This window comes from Melospiza melodia, chromosome 1 (genome assembly GCF_035770615.1).
Source record: "Melospiza melodia melodia isolate bMelMel2 chromosome 1, bMelMel2.pri, whole genome shotgun sequence".
In the NCBI taxonomy this organism is placed as follows: Eukaryota; Metazoa; Chordata; class Aves; order Passeriformes; family Passerellidae; genus Melospiza; species Melospiza melodia.
The window spans coordinates 161,594,798-161,609,181 of record NC_086194.1 but is presented as its reverse complement, the minus strand read 5'-3'; the positions used below and the strand labels follow the sequence as shown (position 1 = coordinate 161,609,181).

The 14,384-nt window shown below is 41.2% G+C and overlaps 1 protein-coding gene across 2 annotated transcripts in view; it reads left to right on the top strand.

Moving 5' to 3' along the window:
- The window catches only part of ZHX1 (zinc fingers and homeoboxes 1), a 28,899-nt gene extending 14,746 nt beyond the window's left edge, over positions 1–14,153 (top strand). The window contains exons 3-4 of one of the 2 annotated variants that reach the window (XR_010030212.1): positions 2,063–5,477; positions 11,855–14,153. Coding sequence is in view for 1 of the 2 variants with exons in the window: in XM_063173698.1 (XP_063029768.1) it covers positions 2,300–4,924 (2,625 nt within the window). In the remaining variant the exon portion in view is untranslated. Of the gene's footprint in view, positions 1–2,062 lie in introns of both variants that reach the window. The other variant, XM_063173698.1, reaches the window with a different exon arrangement.
- Positions 14,154–14,384: the final 231 nt, after the last annotated feature.

Genomic DNA, 14,384 nt, shown 5'->3' with positions numbered 1-14,384 from the left:
GCTGGGAAGGGTTGCAGGCATCTAATTTCTTGAGATTTTACTGAATGCTGTTACAGCTCTTCATAGCCATGAGTTAAACAGGGTTTTGACATCACAACATCCTTTAAAAAAAAATTACACAGTGTAGTCAAAAGAACAGAGATGCAGCTTTTGTTTTCTGAGACCTGTTTGCATCAAAGAAAAGTGTTGCTATCATGGTAAACAGAGGAAGGGACACAATAATCTCCTTATGCACCATAAGCAAAACTGCAGCACAGCAGAGATGTGATACAGATTTAGCTAAAAGCCTGCAGGTGCTGCAATTGCACGTGGACCTGTTGGCTCACAGGCACTGTGAACAGTGTTGGGTACACAAGGAGACTGGAGAAGAACATTTATTGATTTGTTGAACAGGTTTTCCATTCCTTATCTCCAGCCTTTCCTTCAGCATGCTTCAATATTGCTTTCACTTGCACTCCAGGCCATCCCAGAAGGGGACCCTTGGCAGGCACCTAAGCTCACTCAGACTGCCCTGTGTATAGATCCTATGTGCTGTGCTAGAGATGAGGTACTGCAGAGTACCACAGTCCCTTCTCAAAACACAACTTCAGCCAGCAAAACTAGCTGTTAAGTTGCTTTTTAAAATAGGCATTTCTGGCATTTCTGAAATTTTACTCAAAATCGCAGAAACATTAGGTAATACCACCCAGCTCTTCCCCCAGAGCATTGCTCAACGTTGTCTTGGCAGTTGTCTTCCCTTTTGTCAAGAGCCCTCCAGTCCCACAGAGAAGCAGCACAGTTAATAATGCTCTACCTCCTGTCCCTTGAGACTCCAGACAAATGGATCTGTTCAGCTTTGCTTCATGGTTCTCTCTCTGCAAAGAGAAATGAGGTTGCCTGCAGTAGGTACTTTGTACATACATGAAAATAAATATCTTTTGCACTTCTGTGTTTAGTTTTACAGACTGCCACTATTAGCTTATGGAAGAAGGATATTTTTCTACTCCAGAGCCATTAAATAATTGTCATCCTGGAATGATGATTACCCAAGGTTTATTGAGCATTTTCAGTGTCCTTAATGCCATGTAACCATATCCTTGGCATAAAAGCATGTCATGTGAGGCTCTGCACTTTGGATGTAGTCACAGATGTAGTGCAGAAGGTGGCTGTTTAGAACATTCAAGGAGGATATTTATGAAGCAGTAAGGTGACACACAATTTCAAAAACAGAGCTTACCAAGCAGCACTGGGTGAACTGGGAGGAACACTTTGGTCTTTTGCCTAAAGAAAAAAATGTGTAGCTAAGACTTCTGCTTGGGATATCAGTCTTTAATGCTTTTTCTCTCTGTGTTACAGTTTACACAATCAGTCATGTCTCTGTTAGTGCATAGAGGCATGAAAACAGATTTTAGTTTATTGCCAAGTGCTAGCAATCAATTGGGATTGGTCTTCAATTGGAGAATGACATTTGGGAAACTAGGAAGAAAGGATAGTTGTCTTTTGTCTGTCAGAGTGCCTTAAAAAGACACTGTTTTGCCTGTTTTCAGACCTGGAAGAAAGGTCCTGCATATGATTGTGCTCGCATGTATAATGCAATAGAAAAATACTGTAAACCTGTCTTTTCTGGGACACTTCACAGCCTGTGACATGAAATACATGACAGAGCCAGTAGTGGAGATTTTGTACTGGGCTCAAGTTGGTGACAGGAAGGACTGGAGCTCACAGAACAGTCAAGGGATGTTGTCATAGCTTAGGCAGAGCAGTCCAAAGGCAAGACTGGCCTCGGCAGTGTGCCAAGAAAAAGGCTTCTGAAGCAAGGGAAACAGTCAGGAAGTTACCTGTTTTACACCATCCTGTTGTTTCATGAACTGAAACAAATCTCAGTCTGTAATAAGTGGTTCAGATTTTGCCTTTCTTATCATAGCTTCAGTTATCTCTTCTTGGAATGGGTCTGCTGGTTTCAGGGGATGAGCAGTGGCACACTAAACCCCAAAGGACTGAATTACCTTAAACTGTAATATGTAGCAAAAATAGAAATTATTATTTAAATTAAACTAATTCCACTGTCTCTTCTTTACTACAGGTGGTGGATGTGGACTTTAAAACAGTGTGTCTCAACATCTCATCCTCAACTATTTTTAATCTGATTGCACTACGAAAGAAAAGCTGCTAATGGGAGAAATGTTGAGACTTTACAAGAACTGACTTGAAGTACCGAAAGCCATTATTATTATTATTTTATTATTACTATTATTAATCAAGAAGAGCTTGAAGCTAAGTCTGTATCTGACCAGTCGTTATCATTTTCACAGTAACAGTCATGGCAAGTAAACGAAAATCAACAACACCCTGCATGGTCTTAGCCAATGAGCAGGATCCAGATCTAGAAATGGTGTCAGACTTGGAGGAAGGACCACCTGTGCTCACACCAGCAGATAACCCTACAGCAGAGGGTGTGACAAGTGATGAGGATGCTCATGAGTATGTGGATTCAGACAATAAGAAAAACACAAATAAAGTAGAAGGTGGTTATGAGTGTAAATACTGTACTTTTCAGACTCCAGATCTCAATATGTTTACCTTTCATGTGGATTCAGAACACCCCAACGTAGTGTTAAATTCATCCTACGTTTGTTTAGAATGTAATTTCCTTACCAAAAGATATGATGCCCTCTCAGAGCATAATTTGAAGCACCACCCCGGAGAGGAGAATTTTAAATTGACTATGGTGAAACGTAACAACCAGACAATCTTTGAACAGACAGTAAATGATCTCACTTTTGATGGGAGTTTTGTTAGAGAAGAAAATGCTGGACAGGCTGACTCTTCTGAGGTCCCCTCATCAGGGATCTCCATTAGCAAAACTCCTATCATGAAAATGATGAAAAGCAAACCCGAGGCTAAACGTATTGCTGTTTTCCACAATGTAGTTGATGACATTCCTGGTGAAGAAAAGGGAACTGAAAATGAGCCAAACTCTGAAGAAGTAGTAGAAAACTCCCCAGCAGCAGTTTCTGAATCCAAACCAAGCCATTCAGTTGTGTGCAATGCAGCAGATGTGGCTGGGGCAGTAGTGACCCCAGCACCAGTGCTTCAGCCTGGGGTGGCACAGGTTATAACAGCTGTCACAGCTCCACAGAACTCCAACCTGATTCCCAAAGTCCTAATACCTGTGAATAGCATTCCAGCCTATAACACTGCTTTGGATAACAATCCTCTTTTGCTTAACACCTACAACAAATTCCCATATCCAACCATGTCAGAAATCACTGTTCTTTCCTCTCAAGCCAAGTACACAGAGGAGCAGATTAAAATCTGGTTTTCTGCTCAGCGTCTGAAGCACGGAGTGAGCTGGACGCCAGAGGAGGTGGAGGAAGCAAGGAGGAAACAATTTAATGGCACAGTGCACACTGTGCCCCAGACCATTACCGTTATTCCAGCACACATTTCGGCCGCTAGCAATGGCTTGCCTTCCATTTTACAGACATGCCAAATCGTTGGTCAGCCAGGACTTGTTCTCACTCAAGTTGCAGGTACAAATACGTTACCAGTAACAGCCCCAATAGCTTTGACTGTAGCAGGAGTCCCAAACCAAACACAGTTACAGAAGAGTCAGATTCACAGTGCTCAGCCTATTGCAGAAACCAAACAAGTAGCTGCCATTCCAGCCCCTCAGCCTATCAAAAATGAATCCACCCTGATGAATCCCGACTCCTTTGGCATCCGAGCAAAAAAAACTAAGGAACAGCTGGCAGAATTGAAAGTCAGCTACCTTAAAAACCAGTTTCCTCAAGACTCAGAAATTGTTAGACTTATGAAAATAACAGGGCTCACTAAAGGAGAGATCAAAAAGTGGTTCAGTGATACACGCTACAATCAGAGAAACTCAAAGAATAATCATGGGATTCATCTCAACAGTGATTCATGTGCCACCATTGTTATTGATTCAAGTGATGAAATGAATGAATCTCCAACAGGAGTCACTCCACAGAGCAAGCCATCTTGGGCTACTTTTCCTGATTTCACCCCACAGAAATTCAAAGAGAAAACTTCTGAACAGCTGCAAGTCCTCCAAGCAAGTTTTCTTAATAACCCTGTCCTTACTGAAGAAGAGATGAATAGATTAAGAGCCCAAACAAAACTGACCAGGAGAGAGATTGATGCCTGGTTTGCAGAAAAAAGGAAATCAAATGTCTTGAAGGAAGAGGGAGCTGACATGAATGAAAGCAATGCTGGCAGCTCAAAAGAGGAGTCTGGAGAAACATCTGTGGGAGATGGAGCAGCAGCAACAAAATCAGGGTGTTCTTCTTCAAGCAAAATAGGCAAAAAATCACCAGAGCAGTTGCACATGCTCAAAAGTTCCTTTGTCCGTACTCAGTGGCCATCTCCACAAGAATACAACAAGCTGGCAGAAGAAACTGGGCTTCCAAGATCAGAAATTGTGAGCTGGTTTGGAGATACTCGCTATGCCTGGAAAAATGGTGGATTGAAATGGTATTACTATTACCAGAGTGCCAGTGCAAACAGCCTGAATGGCCAAGGCTTTGCAAGGAAGAGAGGGAGAGGAAGACCAAAAGGGAGGGGGAGAGGGAGGCCTCGGGGGAGGCCTCGGGGAAGCAAGAGGTTAAATTGCTGGGACAGAGGTGTCTCTGTCATAAAGTTTAAAACTGGAACAGCAATCCTGAAGGACTATTATATGAAGCACAAATTCCTTAATGAGCAAGACCTTGATGAACTGGTAGCCAAATCTCACATGGGATATGAGCAGGTCAGAGAATGGTTTGCAGAAAGGCAAAGAAGATTAGAACTTGGAATAGAGCTGTTTGATGAGAATGAGGAGGAAGATGAAATGCTGGATGATCAGGAGGATGAGGAAGAAACAGATGATAGTGATACTTGGGAACCCCCCAGACATGTTAAACGTAAACTTTCAAAAACAGACTGATGTACAATTTGGAATTTGGGGGCCAAAAACCTATGAATTAGGTTTGATGTTATGGTGAAGAGCCAAATGATTTTTTCATGGCCTTCAGTTTAGCAAGCAGCTGCTCAGCATCTTCCTTCCACCTCCATGGAAGAGTACATGGGCAAGATGCTACCTGTGCAGGCAAGAACTGTTTGCTTTGTTGCTCCAAGAGATGAACATCCTCAGGCCTGGCCTGGGACAGGGGGTCACAAACCAGATCAAGTTCAGCTCCTCCTTTTCCACACTACCGATGGGAAGGTTCATGTTCATCATACACCGACTGCTTCTCAATATTTAATTGCCTTATGTTGTTTAATTCCAAAAAAACCACAGACACTTTTTTTTGTTGTTGTTGTTGCTGTAAGAGAACATTGCCTGCTTGTGAAGGAGGAAAACACAAAAACATTAGATGTCTTTTTGCAAACATCACTTCATCTGAAAGGTTTCAAGGCCTGGGTTTATTTCTTAAGGAAAGCATTGAAAACAAAAGAGAAGGGGAAAAGTGTGACAAAAGGAACCAATGAACCTAGGGGTGAGGATTGATTGGTTTCAGAACATAAGGTGACATCTGCACCTTTTGCATATCTTCAGAGTGTTTTGGGTTTACAGAACTTGGACTGAAGTGTTCCTTGTTGATAATTATGAGCTAACTGAATGAGTCTGATGCTAGATGCTTTTTGTTACAGTCAGTGTAATCAGTGTATCCCACATCAATCTAATTTAAATGCCTGACAGACTTGATGCAGTTAATAGAACACTCACTTCTACCTTGTGCATTCTTTCCTTTGTTGGAAATAGTAAAAGAAGTACTTATATTTCAAAAAAAAAAAGTAATTTCTTGAAATCTGACACTGAGTTTAAGGATAACAAAAGACAAAAACTGCCTAAAAGTTGTTCAGAGTTGCTTAGGGGTTTTTAAAAATACACAGATACAGAGATGAAAAACATCTTTTGGTACTAGTAAGAAAGGTTTTGAAGTAAATTGTGGCAATGGCATGGTGTTTAATTTACAAACAGAATGAGCTATATGGCTTTTGGATGCTTAGTAATTACAAACATGTTAGTGTTGAATTGTTCTTCAGTGGTAGCCCAGTTGAGTGATGTGTGTGCAGGGTTAACTGTCAGACATCCTAACTGAACTCACACTGTGCTGACTGCTCACAGGACTGCTGGGTGAACACACCAGTTTCTGGAGGTGGTTTGATCTTCTTGAACTGAACTCCAGAAGTAGTTTAATCTGATATAAAACATTCCCATCTTAAATAAGTGTATATAAACTAATAATTTAAAAAAGCTATTTGGTCTCAATACTGTGAAGTTATAGTGCAGTTTGAATTAGCACTTTAAAACAATGGGCCAAATTCACACAGATTTTGTTTAGGCAGATGTTTGGCATTCTAGAGAACTCTTACTCTGAGGAAGAGTAGTTTGTGTTTTTGCTACTGCCAGCCTGCATTTTTAGGGATAAGTTACTTCATATTTAGATGTCAAAAGATGGTGATGAATTGGTGCTGCTGTCACCAGCACTGTCTGCTTTTACATTGGCACTAATGGATACTAGCAATCTCCTTTTGCACATCTGACAGCATCCTCTCTGTAGGCTTCTGCATCTGATGACTAATGAGGACAGATTAGTGCAGAGAAAATGGGACCTAATGTCTCCCCATCTCCAAGAACCTATGCTAGAATTTTAGAATTAGTCTTTCTTCTGGACTGTGATAACTCAAAAAAGCCAAGAAAGCCCTTTTAGTCATGATTTTGTGAAGCAGAGGAGTCCATGTTGGATCTGGTTTTCATATATGATTGTGGGTGAAGCCCAAGCTAAAGTAAGAAAGGGAGCAATGTCTGACAAAAAATGTTGTTAACCTCCCAGACCTTCCTCTCTGGACTCTTGTAGCTGCCCTTCTGCTCACAGATTGAATAAGCCCCCTGTGCCCCAGGAGGATGTTTCATAGAAAAGCCATTTACTGGGTTACCTCTTCTGACTGTTTTAAGATTATTGGGGAGAAAAAGGCAATAGCTTTGGTATGTGTCATGAATTTGATGATGAAACTATTCCCTGCCTTCCAAGGCTCAGGTTGGTGGGACACAAAGTGGCCAGCATTGCCAGAGAGGAATAGCCAAGAATCCTCATTTTAACTTTGGAGAGGGGCAGAAGGAACCCCATGTTGTCAGCAGATTTCACAGGAGTGTTTATGACTCTGCATGTGAGGTGGTACAGGAGAGATCAAGGTCTGGCCTTTCCAGCATGGGGTTGGGAGGGATTCTCCTGTGTCAGTAGTGTGGATGATGGTAATAGTGTGCTGTTGTAGATGCCAGCAGATACAAGAAAGACTCACGCTAGCTTCAAGCTCTGTTGGGAATACAGGGTCAAAAATCTGTGCTTGCTGAGTAGGAAAGAACAAAGCTAGAAGGAAAAGAGGCTATTTTTAAGTTTCCAAAAATATTAAACCAAATCCTTGGGAATATGCCTCTAGCAAGCAAAATCTGGAGTTGCCTTAATCCTTGAAGCTGACCCAGAATTAATTTTCTTTTAAAAAAACCCAAAAACCCAAAACAACCAAGCAGCTTGTCCAAATAAATATCTCCATTTTTGTTAGCAGAGACTTATCTAGGTTAGCTAGGAATTCTGTATTTAAAAAATGGGGGAAGATACAAAGATCCAAGTTAATTACGTGATTGAACTGGGATATTTTCCACTTTGGCAGTGTTCTATTAAATAACACTCAGCTACAAAGGTAGGCCTTAGCCCATCTGGTCTGAAAAACACAGGAAGAGGAAATACATTGTTTATCAGACTAAATATAGTTGGATTGGAGGTCTTCTTTCAGTAGAATGGTCAGAGACAGTGGCTGATGCATACTGGGCTAGATTTTCTGTTGTAAATGTTAAAGTTCCATGTATTCCACTGATTATACCAGTATTTACAGCCCAATGAGAAAATTATCTCTTTGCAGAATATAAAATTTAGATTAAACCACGTGCTGTGGATCAGCTAATGAGAGATGCAGAGTCCACACATAACATGTTGGGCTACGTGCACATTTTAAGCCCTTCAGTTGTGCCAAGGATGAGGAAAATCTGGTTGTGTTCAGCCTGGAGACAGAAGTTGTGTGCATTCATTATTGCCCATAGTCTGACAGTTATTTCTGTTTGAAGAGTCCATTAATTCCCTGGGTGTTTCATGTTTACAGCATGTGTATATTTGCACTGGGAGAGAGGCAAACTCCTTCCAGAGGCCTCCTGTGTCAAGGCTGACAGGGGAAGTGTTGGAAAGTGCTGTAGTCAGTTGTATCTGTGATTTGTGGTCATGGCTGGTGGGAGCTCAAAGCTGCTGGTAGCAGTGGTTTAGCCCAGATTCACCTCAGCCACCCTTAGGCTGCTGTGGGCACTGTGCAGTCACCAAGAGAAACAGAGATGGCCTGGTGGGTGCAAAGGATGTGGCACCTTCTCATTCTGCCAATCCCCTGGAAACTCCCTGAACTCAAGCACATCAGCAAGAGTCTTAATTTATTGATTCTGAGCACCTCTGTGTTCATCAGCAGTGCATTCCTGCAAGCCTGGCTCCCTCCTATAGTTTATGCACACTTCCAAGGTGTTTTGGAAGCTCTTTGGGCTGAGTTATGCTGGCAGTGGGAAAGGAAGGGGAAAGAAAGTACATCTGCCCAGGGGTGAGTGTCCATGTGACTTTATTGATTTTCCTGCATGGTAAGAACTGTGTCTAGATGAACCTGTGGTATGTTTTCTGTATTTCTGTTGAGTTCATCTCTTAGGTTTGAGCTCATTATGAGCCAGGCTTCAGTGATTGTCACTGGCACTGAGACAGAGAAGCTCTGATCTTGCTTAGATCTTACCTCTGGGTGCTGGTTTCTCAGTCTTTGTTGGGAACCACTACATCAGAATTCAGTTGTGAACATCAGTTCCTTTAGAGCTAAGCTAGTGCATTTCTCTTCATCTACTGTTTCTGCCAGGACTGCCTGCCCTCATGATGCCAGTTGTGCTGTCTCTGGAATTCAGCTGAAGAGAGAATACAGATAATCCTGTGCCAGAATGGAGAGGGAAAAGAGCTGAAAGACAGAAAGCAGGGTTAGAGTCAGGGATGACAGCCACCATCACGATATCGTCCTGCTTCATGTTTTGCTCTCACTTCCTAGTGCACTGAAAGAGCACAGTTCCATCTTAAACAGTTCTCTCTTCCCAGCATCACCTCTCAATGACCCCAAATTAGTGTTGGAAAAAAGAAAGTCAGGCCTATATTCCCCTGGAGGTTTGAATGAGCTAACAGTGCTGGCTTGTGAGAAGTGAACAGAAGGGAAAACGCAGAAGCTTGAAGGCTCTGAGTTTTGCTTGCCCTGCAGAATTTACTTTTCTAGAAGATGATAAGGAAAACAAGTTTAACTCCTTCTGTTCTGACAGGAGTAAATTATTACAGTCACTCCTTTTTAGCACATAGAAATCTCTTTGTCTGAAAGCAAAGAAGAGGAAAGATACCTAGTACCTGATTATTAGAATTTAGTATATTGTCTCTAATACACTGTAGTAAGTGAGGCCATGCCTTTTTTAACCTTGTCTGGTACCATGTGAAAACTGCTTTTTCATTGCATTATGAATTGTAATTCATAATTCAAAGTTACTGACTGTAACTTTGATTATTGAGAAACTCAAGCATTGTCCACAAATGACATGAAATCATTTTCTAATGGATGATTTGCTCACCTTGAACAAAAGCAGATTTTCTTTTTCTCTCCAAGAAATGCTTGAGGCAGGCAGATGCACTCCCTTCCCCTCTCCAGAGCAAAGGAAGGATTTCTGGATCCCATACAAAGTGATTCATGGCTGTACACGGTCCCCGTAGGCCAGCAAGCCCAAAGATGCAGACATTCTCCTCCTCCGTTTTCCTCTGAAATGAGAGCACAGCAGTAACTCTGACAACTGATCTGTGGCTGCTGAGTAACCAGGCTGTGGTTTAAGGTGGGGAGTGTTTTCCCTTTTGCACTTAATGGAGTACTGTGTATTCAGGCTGGATGTCAGTGTTTGCTTCTGTAAATATGGTCGTAGCGGTTTGCGTCCTCCACCTGAGTCCAATACCTGTCTATATTCATATCTCCCAAGGAGAGAAGATAATCTTTAAACTTCTGTAGTGTTAAATACCCCTACCCTAACCTGAAGGCACAAAAGTAGAGTGCAATTAAATATAGCTATTTTCTTTAATTTATTTTTTGCTTTGAAACAATTTTGCTTGCATTTAGTAGTAATAGAGAGATAGTATCAATGACCAGAGAACAGTAGAACTTTGAGAATTGTTTATAATACCTGGAATGATGGTGTAAATTAAAGATGGAAAGGGCTAGTAGAGGATTCAGTTCCCTACACTGAACAGTGCAGGGTTAAATCTGTATTCTCCATCCAGTTTGGGATATTCTAGGATAAGTAGATTTACCAAGAAGCATGACACAAACTTATCAGGTCAAGTTACTTGAGGTTTGCTGATGTGTTAAAATTCTGTAGGAAAATATTTGGAAATAAGAATTTCAACAGAAATTGAAAAATCCCCTTAATGGCTACTAACACACAATAACTCAAATTTCTGCATTTTTCCCTACTTCTAAAAAGGGATATTTTGAAGCACAGGTGGGTTATAGCCAGTATTTCCAAGTTTAATGGTTGGAGTTCTTGGGGATTTTTCTCTTTCTGTGGTGAAGAGCATCTGCACCTTTTCAGTGAACAGTTGTTGCAAAACCAACTCACACAATGTTATGAAATGTAGAGGGATAACTGAGCATTCTGTAGCACTTTTCATGAATTAGGTGGGATTTGTCTGATGCATGTTGATGTCTGCACTGGGGCAAGACACTGTAGGTATTCAGCAGAACAAGGAGTTGCAAACCTGCTGATTCTGCATGCCTGGAGTGGCTCAGAGGAACTGCACCCAGCTCCACTGACTTACCCTGACCTGCAGGCAGCTGCTGACACTGCAGACATCTGACATTACTGAGGGATCTTCTGGCTGGATTGCAGCACTGATCTTTGTGTTGTGCTTAGCAGTGGTACTGACCTCTGCTTCCAACTTGATGCTTGTTGGGAAATGAGGTGTTTTTTTTTTTTCTTTTATAGACCAGGTAGCACTACAGTGGTGGATAAAGTAACTGATCCTTGGTTATAATACTGTGGCATAAAAATGCTTTGGGTTTTCTCAAGTATTTTAGAGATAAGGTTACTGTGTGAACATTGGACTGTCCATAACCTAGAATGTGTTAGGACACATAATATTTGTGTCCTGGTTGATGAAAGTATTTCCTTATGCTTATTCAATACTAGATACTTGTCATGAAACTGTCCCTAAATAATCTGCTAGAATGACAGAAGAGTCAATTCCTCATCTGTGCTATGAGATGATCAACCACAAGAGCTCTGCTGTGATTTCAGAATGTTCCCCATCTTCCAGCTTATTTACAAAAGTATTTCCAACCCTACATAGTTGGCTATCTGCATGTATGCTTACAGTCTGTACAGAAATGCACTAAAATGAGTTGCCCTACCTGGGAAGGCTTTATATTGTACAGAAAATGTGGCACTAGGTACTGCTCTTCATGTGCACAGGAGAGTTAACAGGTGTCAGTCTCGTTTACAGAAATGATGGCGCTTTGCAATTTTCTATAATATATTGCAATATATTTAAATGTCCTGTTTGACATGTGAAATGAAATTAAGTTAATGCATTGTTATGTATTTGAAGTATGAGGAAGATGATTCACTAACGACCAGCAAGGTTTTTAGAAAGGTGTCCAGTATGTAGCTGTCTGTGTGATCTGTCTGGTGTATGTGATATTAAAGGAAGCAACTGTCACTGTTTAGAATGAAGAGTTTCTTTTGAATGATGCAATAGCTTACAATGTCTTTCCTTTGTAGCTGCCCAGTGTGGTGAAGGGGAAGCAATTCTTGAAAAATTTCAAGATAACTGGTTAACTGTGAATGGGCCTAATCTTTCGTGAAACCAAGAAAATTTTTGGACACACACAGGACTTGAATACTCAAAAGGATTGGAACTTAGTGTTGTGCCAAAGTTAAACTACTGCAGTTGGCAGTTCTGCACTGTAAATAGAAGACTGATTAAAAGACAGCTTGTAATAAAAAAAAAATCAAATTTTAATACAGTACGTTTTTATTCTGATACATGATGAAAACATTCTGTTTTAAACCTTTTTTGAAGAGGCTTCAGTGACCACTAGATTTTGTCCTCTTATATTTTGTTTGGCCTAATACTATATGTTTTAGTAAGATGGGCTCTATTGCCTGTGTTCTTTGATATGTGATTAAGCTTATAGCTTTGAGTGACCAAACATTTTACAGAGTAAAAGTTCTTAGAAACAGTATAATGTAACTGATATTTCTGTGTCTTATTTATCAGGCTCTGCACAAACTTGGAAAGTTGTGCTGGATTTGTACAACTCGTATATGGGAACGCAGCATACTTCTGGATATTACAAACCTAAGCCTTTGTGGCTGTATGGATCTTGTCTTTGGATTTATTTTTGTTATTTTTTTGAGGCAAAGAAACGAATGGATGCTGCTGTAAAATATTTGTAATATTGCCATTATTTCTCTCTGTAGCAATTATTGCTTTTGCTTCAACAGATAAAGAAAATAAATCAGAGATAGAAAAATCCTAAAGACGCTGGTAGAAGAAAGGATCATGTGAGAACTTCTGAAAATAAACTTTGTAGCAAAAATTTGAAAACAGAAATAATGGAATAAATGTCTCCTTACTGAGTGTGTGTGGTTTTAAGAGGTGGTGTGGAAACCTGGAATCATGTCTGTATGAAAATGTCACAAACCAGACCTTCTCAAATGTCATTTTCCCTGTTACACAAAACGGAATTTCACCAATTCCTCAGATGCACTGAATTGGGAGAACTGGCTCGGCTGAGCAGGCAGTGTGAGGTCAGCTCCAGTGTGAGTCAGTTCAGCTGCTGCTGCTGAGCTGTTCTGCCGTGTCAGCCGCCCAGGGACGTTCACGTGATTTCTCTCATTAGGGCAGATGCTTTTTATTGTGGCATTTTAAATATTCAGGCTGGGAAGAGTAGGGATGACAAGGAACCACCTCCTTACTGAAGTCCCTGTCAGCTGGACAGGCTGCTGTAGCACATGTCTTTTCCCGAGATGGGGAAAGAGCTGCTGAGCTCTGTCCTTCCAGGAGCCCAAGGTGCCGCAGCCACAGCCGCTCCCTGCCGGAGGCAGTGCCACTGTCTCGCTTTGCTGTGAGCCATCACACCTCTATTCCAGCTGCTGAGCTGCAGCTGGAGCAACTCAAGCCTGGGGTTTTCCTGCAGGACCTGGCATTGTGCTTACACATGTATCACCAGCAAAGAAAAGGTGTTTAAAGTGAGAGAGTTGCTCCTGTGCTGTAGCTAACTTTAGTCTGAAAAATGACATCTCCAGCTGAAGTAGTGACCTAAGCACAGGACCAGAGATGAGCACGAGTTGTCCCCACAGCTTGATGTTTGGCCAAATAGTTTTACTTGTTTGGGTAAGAAAAAATGTTTTTTCAAGAATCCATCAGCTAATGAGGGAGTTAGAAGGAGCACCAGATTATGCATGCAATCACCTTTTCCTAAAGGTATCTTTTTGTTTACAGTGTTATCAGCAATTCCAAAATGCTGCAGTTCAGTAGATATTTTCACAAGAGATCAGCTGGCCTTGTGAGTTGTTTCCCCTTTCCATGCCCTTCTTTCCCAGCAACTTTCAGCTTACATTTGGCCACAACGATACTATCAGCTACTATTTTTGCAAATTTAAAATACCGAGCCACTTAGGGTACTGCCTTTTTTCCTTTGTATGCCAGAAAGTCCCCTGTCTAAATTGTTCCCGGTGGGCTTGGTGTTACTTTGAAATACTGCTGATGGAGGTCCCTAGTATCAGATAGATGGTGGTTTCTAACATTTTTGGTGGTTAAATGACTTGTTGCACTTCAAATACTCTAAAATGAAATATCTGAATATATGTTTCTACTGCTATTATTGGACCTACTAGCATTGTGACTAATTTCTCCCCCCTGTGTGTTTCTTTACAGGCTCAGTGCTGAGCTGATCTTCATTACCTTAAAATATTTGGTAGAAGAAAGAAAATATGGAAAAAGGGAATGAAAGTGTGTGTCACACCTAGTTGATTTGTGTCTTTGGGTGAAAATAAAGGTCAGTGTTGGCAGTAATTCTGCTCTTAGTGATCTTCAGTTTTCCTAAATGAGAGCCAAAAAGCCGTAACTTCAGCAAAGCCTGTCCTAAGGGACTGACAAGGAAGAGAGCCCACAGAACAGCCTGTAATAATGATGTGTTCTGAACCAGAGATGGTACAAACAGCCTTGCAATTGTAACTGCTCTCAGTTCTGGAGTTTCCAGCAGCTGGCCAGAGCTTCCAGGTGAAGTCCAGCTGCAAGAATTTC